The sequence below is a fragment of the Schistocerca nitens genome, chromosome 1 (genome assembly GCF_023898315.1).
Source record: "Schistocerca nitens isolate TAMUIC-IGC-003100 chromosome 1, iqSchNite1.1, whole genome shotgun sequence".
NCBI classification, from domain to species: Eukaryota; Metazoa; Arthropoda; class Insecta; order Orthoptera; family Acrididae; genus Schistocerca; species Schistocerca nitens.
In genome coordinates, this window is record NC_064614.1 from 704576372 (window position 1) to 704589433 (window position 13062).

General features: G+C 37.9%; 1 protein-coding gene across 3 annotated transcripts in view; it reads right to left on the reverse strand.

Annotated features, from left to right (window-relative positions):
* Positions 1 to 13062, reverse strand: part of LOC126259706 (helicase domino) — a 444931-nt gene that overhangs the window by 22660 nt on the left and 409209 nt on the right. For all 3 annotated transcript variants that reach the window (XM_049956690.1, XM_049956698.1, XM_049956682.1), the window contains one exon: positions 9511 to 9675. In XM_049956690.1, coding sequence (XP_049812647.1) covers positions 9511 to 9675 — 165 coding nt within the window. The remainder of the gene's footprint in view (positions 1 to 9510; positions 9676 to 13062) is intronic.

Sequence of the window (13062 nt, forward strand, 5' to 3'; positions counted from 1 at the left end):
GCTTGACTTATATCATTTTCTGACACTGAGTCACACAAATAACTTGAGGAATCTCTAATATCCATCCTGTGGCGGAAATTCATCCACCGGGAACTGGCGTCGACATTAAGAAATGTGGCCACTTCCAAGAAAAGAGTATTCGGCAGTGTTGAAGGTGTAGTTTCGACAGACAGAGATTCTAATGCAGTGTTACTGTGTTTTGTCCAATCTGACAAGTGCCAGATGGATAATGCTAGATCACATTGTAACCCGCTTGAGGGCACATCAACATTCAGTACTAGTTGAGAATTGGGGTGGGAGTGTTCCCACCTAGTATGAGGCAACTTTTGTTCCAGTCTCAAGATAGATGTTAGCCACGAGTGGTGGATTAGCCCAGCAACTGAGGTTACTAATGTCATATTGCCTCCCAGCTTCATCTGCACATCAGGCTGCTGTAAATGTTTGCAGGGTGATATGGTTAGCCCATTTCTGCAGCCAGTCAGCAATATGACAATGTGATCTAAACTTTGGCAAGTATCTTGGAGGGACATGGCCATTGTGGCATCCTTGGCATTGAGAAACAACTGAAAGAATTGAAAACAAATAAGTAACTAGGTCCAGATGGAATCCCAATTTGATTTTCGAAAGAGTACCCCAACAAACTGGCACCTCACTTGGCTCGGATTTATCTTTAACATCTCGCCCAGTGCAATAACTCAAGCAACTGGAAAAAAGTGCAGGTGATTCCTGTATATAAAAAGAGTAACAGAACAAAACTGCAAAATTACAGACAACATCGCTGAATGCTAGAAGATTTTCTTAGTTCAAATATAATAAAATTCCTAGAGAATAAAAAGCTTACTCACGAATAAGCACAGTTTTAGAAAGCATCACTCATGTGAAACTCAGCTTGAACTTTCTCACATGATGTAGTGCAAACTATGGATGTAGGGCAACAAGCAGATACCACATTTCTACATTTCCAAAAAGCATTTGACACGGTGTCCCACTGCAGACTATTAACAAAGATATGAGTGTATCTTTGTTAACAGGTTAAAATATGGAATAAGTCCCCAGATATGTGAATGGCTTGGAGACTTCTTAGGTAATAGAGCCTAGTATGTTGTCCTCAACGGGCAGTGTTCATCAGAGACAAGGATATCTTCAGGAGTGCCCCAGGGAAGTGTGATAGGACCACTATTATTTTCTATGTAGATAAATGACCTGGTTGAAAGGCTAAGCAGCAATCTGCAGTTGTCTGCAGGTGATGCTGCGGTGTACAGGAAAGTATCAAAGTTGATTGACTGTAACAATATAGCTTAGACAAAATTTCTATTTGGTGTGATGAATGAAAACTAGCTCTCACTGTAGAAAAATGTATGTTACTGCAGATGAGTAGGAAAAACAAACCTGTAATGTTCGGATACAGCATTAGTAGTGTCCTGCTTGACACAGACCCATCACTTAAATATCTGGGTGTAATGTAGCAAAGCTACATGCAATGGAACAAGCATGTGAGGATTGTGGTATGGAAGGCAATGATTGACTGCAGTTTATTGGGAGAATTTTAGGAAAGTATGGTTCACCTGTAAAGGAGACTGCTTATAGGACACTAGTGTGACCTATTCTTGAGTGCACTCGAAAGTTGGGGATCTGCACCAGGTCAGACGACAGGAAGACATCGAAGCAATTCAGAGGTGAGGTCCTAGATTTCCTAGGGTAGGTTCGAATAACATGCATGTATTATGGAGATACTTTGGGAACTCAAACGGGAATCCCTGGAGGAAAGGCGACATTCTTTTTGAGGAACACTATCAAGAAAATTTAGAGAACAAGTGTTTGAAGCTGAATGTAGAAAGACTACTGCCACCATCATACATTTCACATAAGGGCCATGAAGATAAGATATGAGGAATTAGGGCTGATAAAGAGGCGCATAGACAGTCGCTTTTCCCCTTGCTCCATTTGTAACAGGAAAGGAAATGACTACTAGTGGTACCTGGTACCCTCCACCATACAATGGTATAGTGGCTTGAGGAGTATGTATGTATGTATGTATGTATGCATGTATGTAGATGTATAATATATACATAGATGTCTGCATATTATAGGCATAGTCCATATCAATTCAGGCAGGCCAGGAGAAAACCTTACCTTCATGGTCATGGATGTTACTGAATTTCGCATATTAAAATGAAGGACTAAGTAAGGAACATGTATTTTTTTGGTGTCTCAAAAAAAATTTCTGCTCCAAGATACAGCCTTCCAAAGATGACACTGTGCATACCATTTTGAAGATGCAAATTTTAGAAAAAAATTTAAAATGCTGTATCTCTGGAGCAGTTCTACACATTTTGTTGGTTTTTTTTATTTGAAAGGTTCTGAACATTTTTTATAATTTATGAATTTTTTTTAATGCCAATCCATAAAATTTTGATTTTTTTTTCTGTTGATTAGTACCATATAGTTCTACATTCCCTGAAAAGGAGAGCTTCCACTTTTAGGTTGAACAGGTTTTATAAACAACTGAAATTTTTGCCATACATAAAACTTGTTTCATTGCCACATTATTATATAACAGGCTCACAAATATCAAAGCCTAGCCTTATTTAATATAATTTTAGTTTTGAAAGATGAGTAACAGACTCGTTTTTCAAGCATTTTAAATGGTTCCAAAATGTATGTGAGAGGTCCAAAGACTTAAAGGTTTCAATTTATACAACTTCTGTGCACCCTGTTTTGTACTTAAATTAGCCAGTCAATGAACTAAAAATGTGTTCCACTGCTTCAGTATCTTCCTCTGATATAGAGTGATCTTGGAGCTCTGAATATTCAGTTTGGCCGTCGACGTGGAAGCATGGCTGGAATATCCCCATGATTTTTTTGCATTTGGGGTTATCATAATGAACCCATTTTTCGTGCCCGGTCACAATGTGATGCAAAAATCCCTTCTGTTTTTGCCTCTGTAGCAACTGTTCACAAACACACTAATGCTGTTCAGTGTCTCTTGGTTTCAGCTCACACAGGACCCAAGTTTCTGCTGCTTTATGAATCTTGCCCATAGCCTTGAGACTTTTGAAATGAAATGGCTTGCTGTGTCACTCCCACTAATCGTGCCGATTCTTCTTGAGTTTGATGTGAGTCTTCACTCAGCAATGTTTCCAGTTCTGCATCTTCGGAAACATTCTCTCTTCCACCACTATGCCAGGCTACGACGTTAAAATCACTGTTCTTGAAGCGTTTAAACCACTCACGTCACGTTCTTTCACTAATAGTGTCTATACCATATGTACGTGAGAGTATTCGATGGGACTGAGAACAACTTTATATGATGCAGACACAATCGACTAATGTTTGAATGGGGTTATGTTGAACGAGGACCAAGCTGACTGCCTGATGTCTGCAATCTGTTTCTTTCGACCACTACTTACCGTAGTCACCACCTGTCGGCAAACGGCGGAAGCAAAGTTGTACACCTTGTATTTAAGATCAAATTAAAAAGCTTATACCTAATTCCAATTAATTTTAAAATTAACAAGGGAATGAAATTAAAATTACAAGGCAGGGAAGCTGTTTTGTATAGTTAACTGGCAATGTGCTATATATAAGAGAAAACCTAAGTAATTATCAAATGATAAAAAGCATCAAATTAATGTGTAGTGCTAAAAATATGAACAACGTACCATAATCTCAAAGGATGCAGGTAATAAACAAGGAAAAAGGCCAGTTTCATTAGTACAAATTGTGTGTGCCATTATTTGCAAGTGTACAGAAGGAATTTTAAAGATAAAATTATATGTAAGGGTAACAAGAATTGTCAGCTGTTCTGTAGCTGTGAAAATAGGAACCACACAGTAATTTCATAAATGATGCTTTGCAATCAACGGTCATAGAATTAGAGAGAAATACCATACCCTGACTTACAAAGGAGTGAGCCATCGTGACGTATAAAATATTTACCCCTATAAAATATGCACAAGTTGAAGATTAAAAGTAAAATGCCACAGGGTCAACAGTCCTAGCAAAAAACGCCAAAACTAACTGAATTATGCAAGGGCTCCTGCCGGCTAACCGGAGTAGCCGACTCCAACAAGGGCAATAGGTGGTGTGGATGCGCTTGCATTTACAGTGACTGGTACAATAATTGTACCCTATGTGTAGAGTTTACACAAAAGAACATAGTAATGACAAATAAAAATGACGGCAGTGTTTAATTTATACCTAAGTATGTACCCAAATACTTGTAAGACTATAAATAGCAGGAATTAAAATATTGTCATTCTGCATACAATTTTACAGAGAAAAGTAAAAACATTCGTCGAGATAAGGTGACAGCTGACGGTGACAGGTGCCACCTCGTGCGAAACATTTTCTAAGATTTTCTCTCAAATTATTGATAGTTACATAGGACTTACCTTTTACATACGGCATGTTGCCAGTTAACTATGAGTATATAACACAGTTTCCTTACCTTTTAATTTTAACTTCATTCCCTTGTTAATTTTAAAATTACTTGGATTTAGGTATAAGCTTTTCAAGATTTCTGGTCTTAAAGTTTCTTTCAGCAAATCTGAAGGAGGGTGTAGACAGCAACCAAAACTAGTCACCATGCTTTAATCGTATAATGAATTCTGTGGTTCAGGCATTGAAAGTTTTTTGCATTAAAAACTTTTACTTAAAAAATTACGTTAAGACTGCTGTCTCCTTTCTGACAATGTCAGGCTACACTATTAATTGTGTTACTGCTAGACTGCATTCAGGAATTGTGGAGACTTGTAGAGTAGGCTGCATTGGGTGGAGCCACTTACCACACCTCCAAAGTATGTCTAGAAAGGTGGGTGTCAATGTGTCTGATGGAATAGACAGATCTAGACAGTAATCTGCTGTAATGCACTGCTTGACATATGTTGAAATGTTTGAAGTTCAGTAACACATAAGTGGCCTACTTCTGTTATAGAGGGAGCCAATTGAAACCTTTGGGCTCTTCAGGTGTCGGAAGAGCTGAGGCTGGGGTGTCGTATTTGATACAACTCATTCTGCGAAAAGTATTTCAGCCGGTGATAATGGAGACAGTGAAATCAGCATTGTGGAATACATTTTGCCAGAAAGTTACACTTGAAACAGGCTCTTCACTGTGGCAGATAGTTTACAGGATCTCATTTACATAATAGCTCACTTAATAATGGCAAATATGGTACTTAATATAGTGAAAATAACTCCACTATATAAATACAAACTCAGTAAAGTTACTTTGTCTACTCATGTGAGAGAAATGGAAAGGAAATGCTGGGAAGGCATAGTCCGTCTGCAAACTAGAAAGCCAACAGCAATCACTGTGCAGGAAGCTACCTTTACTGGAAGAATGCTACAGCTACAGGATGACTCAGAATCAATTTTCTCTCTAGATCAATTTTCTCTCTAGCAGTGCAGAATAGTGAGCAAAGATTTACACAGATTCTGTCCTGAAGCTTTTATGGCTTTAGTATTATTAGTAATTCGTATCTGTATTTCATGTAGTGTTAACGCACTTTGTGGAAAATAAACTAACCTGGGTGTGTCTGCACACTACATCACCAGTGATTCGTAAGGTGAGCTGCAGAAGGGTTGGTGTAACTTTGTGAAAGAGCCCTGTAATTGGTTTTTGTGATACAGTGCAACTCAAAAACTATTGGTCCTACGGAAAAATGAATACGTCCTTCTTTGTGGGAAATTTAATGCAGTTTAATTTTGTGCTGGGGAACATTTTTGCTACATCTTTGGTTTTCAAGCTATCAAAGAAAGACATAAAATGTTACCTTTAAACGCCTCCATCCCACCCCAAATCTCACGCGCACACCCTCACACCGTACCAGTCAGGATTTTTAGTATGTTGTTTATTGGACTTGCCTCTACCACTTCCTTCGGTGACTGGACTAATTAGAAATGTGCATTCACCATCACTGTAAAAGGTAAATACCCAAATGTTATTGAGCAAGATGATGGTGAGTGTTTACAGTGATTTCCATGCCGTGGTACTGACATATTATGCATGTATTGGACCCACTATCACAGTAGCATAGTACCAAAATCTCCAAAGAGGTTACGGGAGGCTGCCAAGACAAACTGTCGTGGGAAGCTGGACGCGGGGCAAATTTTGCTTCACGACAGTCACATATGCTGGCTATAAAATTTTGCCACATTCCTATTTTCTCCTGGCACTTTATTCTCTTTCCTCGGAAGAAGAGACCATTGTGCGGCAAGTATTTTCAGAACAATTTTTGAGGTGAAACATTTCCCGATTTCTCGATTTTATTGAGGGGTTAATTAAAACTTCATTACTACCCCTCATACACTTTATTGATATTTTGGATGACGCCCTGACTGTGAAGCAGAAGCATTTGAATGTAGGTGTCTAAATATTTTTGCTGCTTTATGCTTGCATTCAGTAACATGTTGGCACAAGTGATTGGATTAAAATATATTTGAATTCTGCTCCTGCCAGCATTGCAAAAGTTAACAATATAAACTATTAATGGTGACTTTGAGCCATGTGGCAACTTCCTGATAACCAGAGGGTGAAGTTCCCTACGTTCTTGTCCTTTCCTTCCACAAAAACTTAAATGGTGCACATCCTTGAGCTTTGGAAGCACTTTACTGGGTCAGCTCTGGTCATGTCCACGTTTAGATTCCTGTCTTCTCCATTTTTTTTTTTTTTTTTTGAATTTTCATTGCTCTGTTTGATAACATATTCATTACATAATTTTCATTGCTAATCTCCTAAGATTGTTTCTGCCATGGCAATGTCCCAAGTATCCCATTGCTGTCTGACTGGATGATTGGCAACCTGGTGAGATTCATCTAATTCATCTGCTAGAGAGTTTCTGGGAATGACTGTCGTAGTTCTGCAAGTTAGTTGGCAGTAGGCTGCAAGCTTAGCTCAACATTTCTATCTTCATGCTGTTTTTGTGTTTTTCGGTCTGGTTTGATGCAACTCCCCATGCTAGCCTATATACAAACCTCCTTCTTCTCTGCATAGCTATTGCAACTTACATTCATTTGAACATGCTTACTGTAGTCGAGGCTTGGTCTCCCTCTACTATGTTTACAATGCCACACTTCCCTCCATTGCTGGACTGACAATTCCTGGATGTCTGACACTTGTTCTATCAATCAATACCTTCTTTTAGTCAAGTTGTGCCTCTTTTAGTTAAGCTGTGCCTAATATTTGTTTCCTCCCCAACTCAATTCAACACCTCCTCATCAGTTATTTGATCTACAAATGTAATCTTCAGCATTCCTCTGAAGTGCTACATTTCAAATCTTCTAGTCTCTTCTTGTATGAACTGTTTATCATCCACATTTCACTTCCATACCAGGCTGCATAAAGAATTTCCAACACATAAATCTTAATTTGGCGTTAAGAAATTTCTCTTTTCAGAGATGCTTTTCTTGTTACTGCCAGTCTGAGTTTTACACTCTCTTCACTTCAACCATTATCAGTTTCTTTGCCGCCAAGATAGCAAAGTCAGTCTACTAATTTAGTGTCTCAATTAATAATCTAATTCCTTCAGCATCATTTGATTTTACCACATTCCTTTACCATTTTTACCTTTGCTTATATTAATCTTAATACAAATTTTCAAGAAATTGCCCAGTCTGTTCAACTGCACTTCAGGGTTCTTTGTTGATTTTAAAACAATTACCATAGCATTAACAACCCTCAAAGTTTCTTTTTTTTCCAAGAAGTTTAATTCCCTTTCTAAATGTCTCTTTGGGTTTCCATTATTCCTTGCTCAATAGACAGACTGAATGTTAGCAGTAGGCTACAACCCTGTCTCACATATTTCTCAACTGCTGCTTACCTTTCATGCCCTTCGACTCAAATAACTGCTTTCTTTCGAAGTAGTAGATAACTTTTTGCTCCTTGTATTTTATCTCTGCTATCTTGAGAATTATAAAGAGTTTATTCCAGTTAACAATGACCAAAATTTTCTCTAAATCTCCAAATGCTATAAACATAGGTTTACCTGAGTCCTAGTGTCAGTATTGCTTTGTATGTTCCAAGTTTGTTTGTTTTCATCAGTCTTCTGACTGGTTTCATGTGGCCAACTGCAAATTCCTCTCCTGTACCAACATTTTCATCTCAGAGTAGCACATATAACATTCATCCTCAATTATTTGCTGTATGTATTCCAGTCTCTGACTTCCTTTACAGTTTTTGCCCTCCTACATTTATTCTAAAATCAAAACTGATCTTATATGAGTTTCACTTCTATCAGTATTTCCATTCTTCTGTAAATAATGTGCGTTAATATTTTGCAAGCAGTACTTATAAAACAGATGGTTCTGAAATTGTCCTGTCCTGTCCTTTTCTGTCCACAACAGTCACATGAAATTAGAATTATTACACTATTCATGCCTGAGAGTACTTCACATGTCTCATGTACAAGTATCGTGAGATCCAGCCCAATATAGTGTGTTGCTGACAAGCCTGGAACACTACTTTAATGACATAGTATCACTAATGTGTGGGCATGAGTAATGTACTGCTAATTATTGAGTCAAGACCACACTTCCTATGTGATTCAAAGCAAAGTGACTAGTGTACCATGCACAAGGAATTATGCACACTCGTAAACTTCTCAAATTAATCTAAATAAGTCAAGAAAATTAGAGTAGTGAAATTCTATAGCATAACAGCTGGTGGCTGACATCGATTCTCTCACATGTAGCCATACCTTTGATTGGATAGAAATTGGCCTCGAATGTTATTAGTATATTGCATGGTGGGTGGGTATGGGACAGATCTTCCACATGTGTCATCCACTCAAATGACTCAATGGAGCAGGATTGAGAGCAGGGCCAGTATAAATACAATGCACAGATGGAGGGGCAGTGAGAATAACACTGTGAGGGGCAAAGGTATGTTTTGGGTAGGATAACCACCATCAAAGATGGAGGGGCACAGAGAATAACACTGTGAGGGGCAAAGGTATGTTTTTGGGTAGGATAACCACCATCAAAATCTTGCACGTTAAAGGGAGTACAGCTTAATTTGTATGTGAAAGGGGTAGCTGTAACTGAGCACGATATAGTCAAAATATTTTTAGCAACCACGTTGTTTTTGGGCTCTTTGATTTTCGCAATTGTCAGCCATTACACTTAGGAAAGTTCACCCAGAACAAATTTCTTCCCAAATTCTTCTATGTGTATACATGTTTAGTTGCTCTCCTCAGCTCTGTAAATTGATAAAAAAGAATTAGCAGTTTCATCATCATTCTAATATCTCTCAAATGTTCTGACCTGCTACTTCCTTTTATATTGAAGAGGATGCATGTTAATTTAGCCTCACCATTTTTCAATAAAAGTAATAGTCTCCAAAGTGAGAAAATACTCAAACAATAAAATTACAGTGGTAATATAGGGTATAGTATTTCAGAACAGAAAAAACCACATTATTATCATTAATAATATTATGGATAAATGTGAGGAAAAAACACAACTCTACAGCGAAGGTATTGCAAATTATTTGCTGAGAAATGCTGGTGCTACCTGAGATAAAATTGCCTGTTGTTGGACAGTTGATCCTGACTGAGCCACTTTTATGGTATTAGCAAGTGCAGAAGACAAGGTTGAAGCTACACTCACTTGAGGCCTTCCACAAGAGTCAATAGTAACATTTGGTACTGAACTCCGGACATTTGGTGCTGCCACAACCTGAAATTTCAAAAAGAAAAAGATAAAAATGTAGGGAAATAAAAATCCTATCACAGTATAAATACTGTCTCATCCAATCTCACGTAACCTTCCAGTTTTGTGCGACAAACTTAGACATTACCTCACAGAGTACAATACAAATATCACCTATTGTCACGGCTTCAATTTTTGGCTTCTAGAGTCTATAGAAAAGCTGGGTGTCAGAGGATGGAGATGGAGACCATAGACTGGATAGAATGGCAGGATATTGTGATGCAGGCCAAGGCCCTCCAAGGGCTTTAGAGCCGAGTAGTAGTAGTAGTAGTAGTAGTAGTAGTATCTACAGAATTTTGCATCCTTGATGACGTAACAGACATTTTTAAAAATTTGGTGAGAGTATTCTCAGCAACACATTGCAGCATAGCTGTTATCAAACAAGAAATCCATAGTCATAAAAAATTATAGAGTATATGCTGCTATAATCACTTTGAAGGACAAGCCTGAGTAATAAGCTTAGTAACAACATGGACATTGCTGTGGTGAGGTGACTTGCATGCCTTAAAGACAATAGCTGAATCGTAGGTGCAACCAGATCGGATGGGTATCTGTGGAGGGACCAGGTTAATTTATACACTAAGAATTAGTAAAGTGCATTAGCAGGAAGAGCAGGATTTCTGGTAAGGTGAGTATGGGGATATCAATGCAACACCAAATAGGGGTAAATCACTATGAATTGCAAGACAAAAACCCATGACTCACCATAGTAATGCATGTATACAGGGTGGTCACAAAATGTCTGAAACACTTGTCGTGATGTTGTAGGGCAGATTGTACTGAGACATAAATGTTAAGAAAAAAATTCGATACGTTACACCGTTTCCGAGTTATTAAGCATTGAATGTAGCCAATCGGGGCGTCGCGCGCTCACATTCAAGCGGCCTGCCAGGGGGCGGTGTTACCTAACGAGTGCTTTGTTTGGTTAGCAGAAACTTGAATTCGCGCACGCAACGACCTTATTGGCTAACTTCAATGCTAAATAACTCGGAAACGGCGCAACATATCGCATTTTTTTCTAAACATTTATTTCTCAGTACAATCTGCCCTACAACATCAGACAAGCGTTTCAGACATTTTCTGACCACCCTGTATATGCCTTATGGCTCCACAGATGAAGAGATTGAAAAACATGTACAATGAGATAAAATAAAATTATTCAGTACATTTAGAGGAGACAAAATGTTAATTGTGATAGGAAGAAAAGGAAGGCAACAGAACATGGACTGGGGAAAAGGAGAACAGTTTTGTCCACGTCGTGGAGACATCAGAAGGTTTCAGATAATTTTATAATGGTATGATAGCGATTTAGAAGCCAATCTTTAAATCATCATACATTGCCATATGTGGACTTGAAGCAATAATTCATTAATTATGAAATGCAAATCAGAGCTGAGGAAATAGTAGAAAGGTAAGAAATTAAGGAGATGGGGTACGGATAAGTTGAAACAACCAAAGGTCATTGAGAATTTTGAAGGAAGCATTAGGCTATAACAGTCTGAACTAGGTGAAAAAAATATAATTCAAGATGAATGGGTGTCTTTGAGAAATGAAATATTGAAGGCAGCACAGAAAAAATAGAGAGAAAGGCAAGAAATCCTTTGAAATACACGAGATCTTAAATTTAATTGATGAAAGAAGAAAATATAAAAATTCAGCAGGCTAAATGAAACACAGTTATCCAAAAAGTGAGGCTGAGAGAAAATGCAAATTTGCTAAGCAGGAAGGAATAGAGGAGAAATGTAAAGTTGTAAAAGCATGTATGACTAAGGAAAAGATAGGTGTTGTAAATACAAAAACTAAGAAAAACTTTGGAGAAAAGAGTAGCAGGTGTATTAATTTAGAGTTCAGATGCTGAGCCAGTATTAACCAAAGAAGGGAGACTGAAAAGTGGAAGAAATACATAGAAGGACTACATAAATGAAACAAGACAGTATTATGGAAAGGGAAGAGGTGGGGTGGTATGACACTGCAAGAAGAATTTGACAGAGTGCTGGAAGGTCTATGTTTGGGGGGGTGGGGGTGGATAAGAAAGCACTCATGGAGTAGACAACATTCTCTCAGCATGATTAAGACAACTGTGACAAGATTTCCATCCTGTATGTTGGTTACATCAGACAGGTGAAATGTCCTCAGACTTCAAAAAGAATATAATAACCCCAATACTAAAAGAAGCAAGACCAGACACGTGTATTATCAGACCATCAGTTTATAATGTCATGACTGCAAAATACTGACACAAATTATCCATAGAAGGATGGAATAATTGGTAGAAGCTATCAATTTGGTTTCTCGAGAAATGTAGGAACAACCACGGCTGCACTGACTTTGCTATTAATATTAGAAGATAGATTCAAGAAAGGCAAATCTACATTTATAGCATTTGTAGATTTAAGAATGATTTTGACAGTGTTAACTGAAATACCCTCTTTGCAGTTCTGAAATTATAAGGGATAAAATGAAGGAAATGTAAGACCCATCTACAATTCGTAGACTGCAGAGTCAAAGGACCTAAAAGGTATACTGTTGATAAGAAGGGAGTGAGATGGTAAAAGTAAACATATGCCTGTATCAAAAATAACAAACACTGGTCTCATCAGAGTCTTTTGTTGCAGTATGCCTCAGTAAAATATTGTTTTCAAATTGTGTCAATACAAATAAAATTCTAAAACTTTTGGAATTCTCACCAATCAATTCCAGAGGTTGCAAAAGATACTGATAAGACACCAATAGCAGTTCCTTTTTTTTTTTTTTATTGTTGTTAATATGTATCACTCCTCGCATCACTGTCACCCCTGTTAGTGCAGGATGTCGTACAAACAGAATTTTTTACAGTTAGTAAGTCACAAGTTTCCCAAGTTCAATTAAATTTGCCCCTGCAGTTACTGAGTTCCCATCTCCAGCCCTACCTTTGTGTGTCTTACCTCATAGTGTCTCCCCCTCGCCTCTCTCCCATGTAGTAAGACATCTGTATACCAAGTTTAGTTAAGCACTTCCATGTATTCCATATTTATGCTGGAACATATACACCCAGACAAATAACATGCTCAACAAGCAGCTTCCAAAAAGTTTAAACTTGAACTTACTCACTGCCCACATACGGTGTGAATGTAAACTTCTGAAATGAGAAATATGTCCTACTAAAACAGCTGCACATATTGCGCTAAAAGTGCTGTCAATGTACTAGAAGGGCTGTCATCATAAGGATGGAAGAATGCAGAGAGAGAAGAATCTCACAAGGAAAAAAAGGGGGAAATATGAGAATAATTACAAACAAAAAAGTTATGTGAAGGCCAGTGGAACAATAAAAAGTTACTATGAGAAGCAACCATGGTACAACAGGAGAGAAAATCT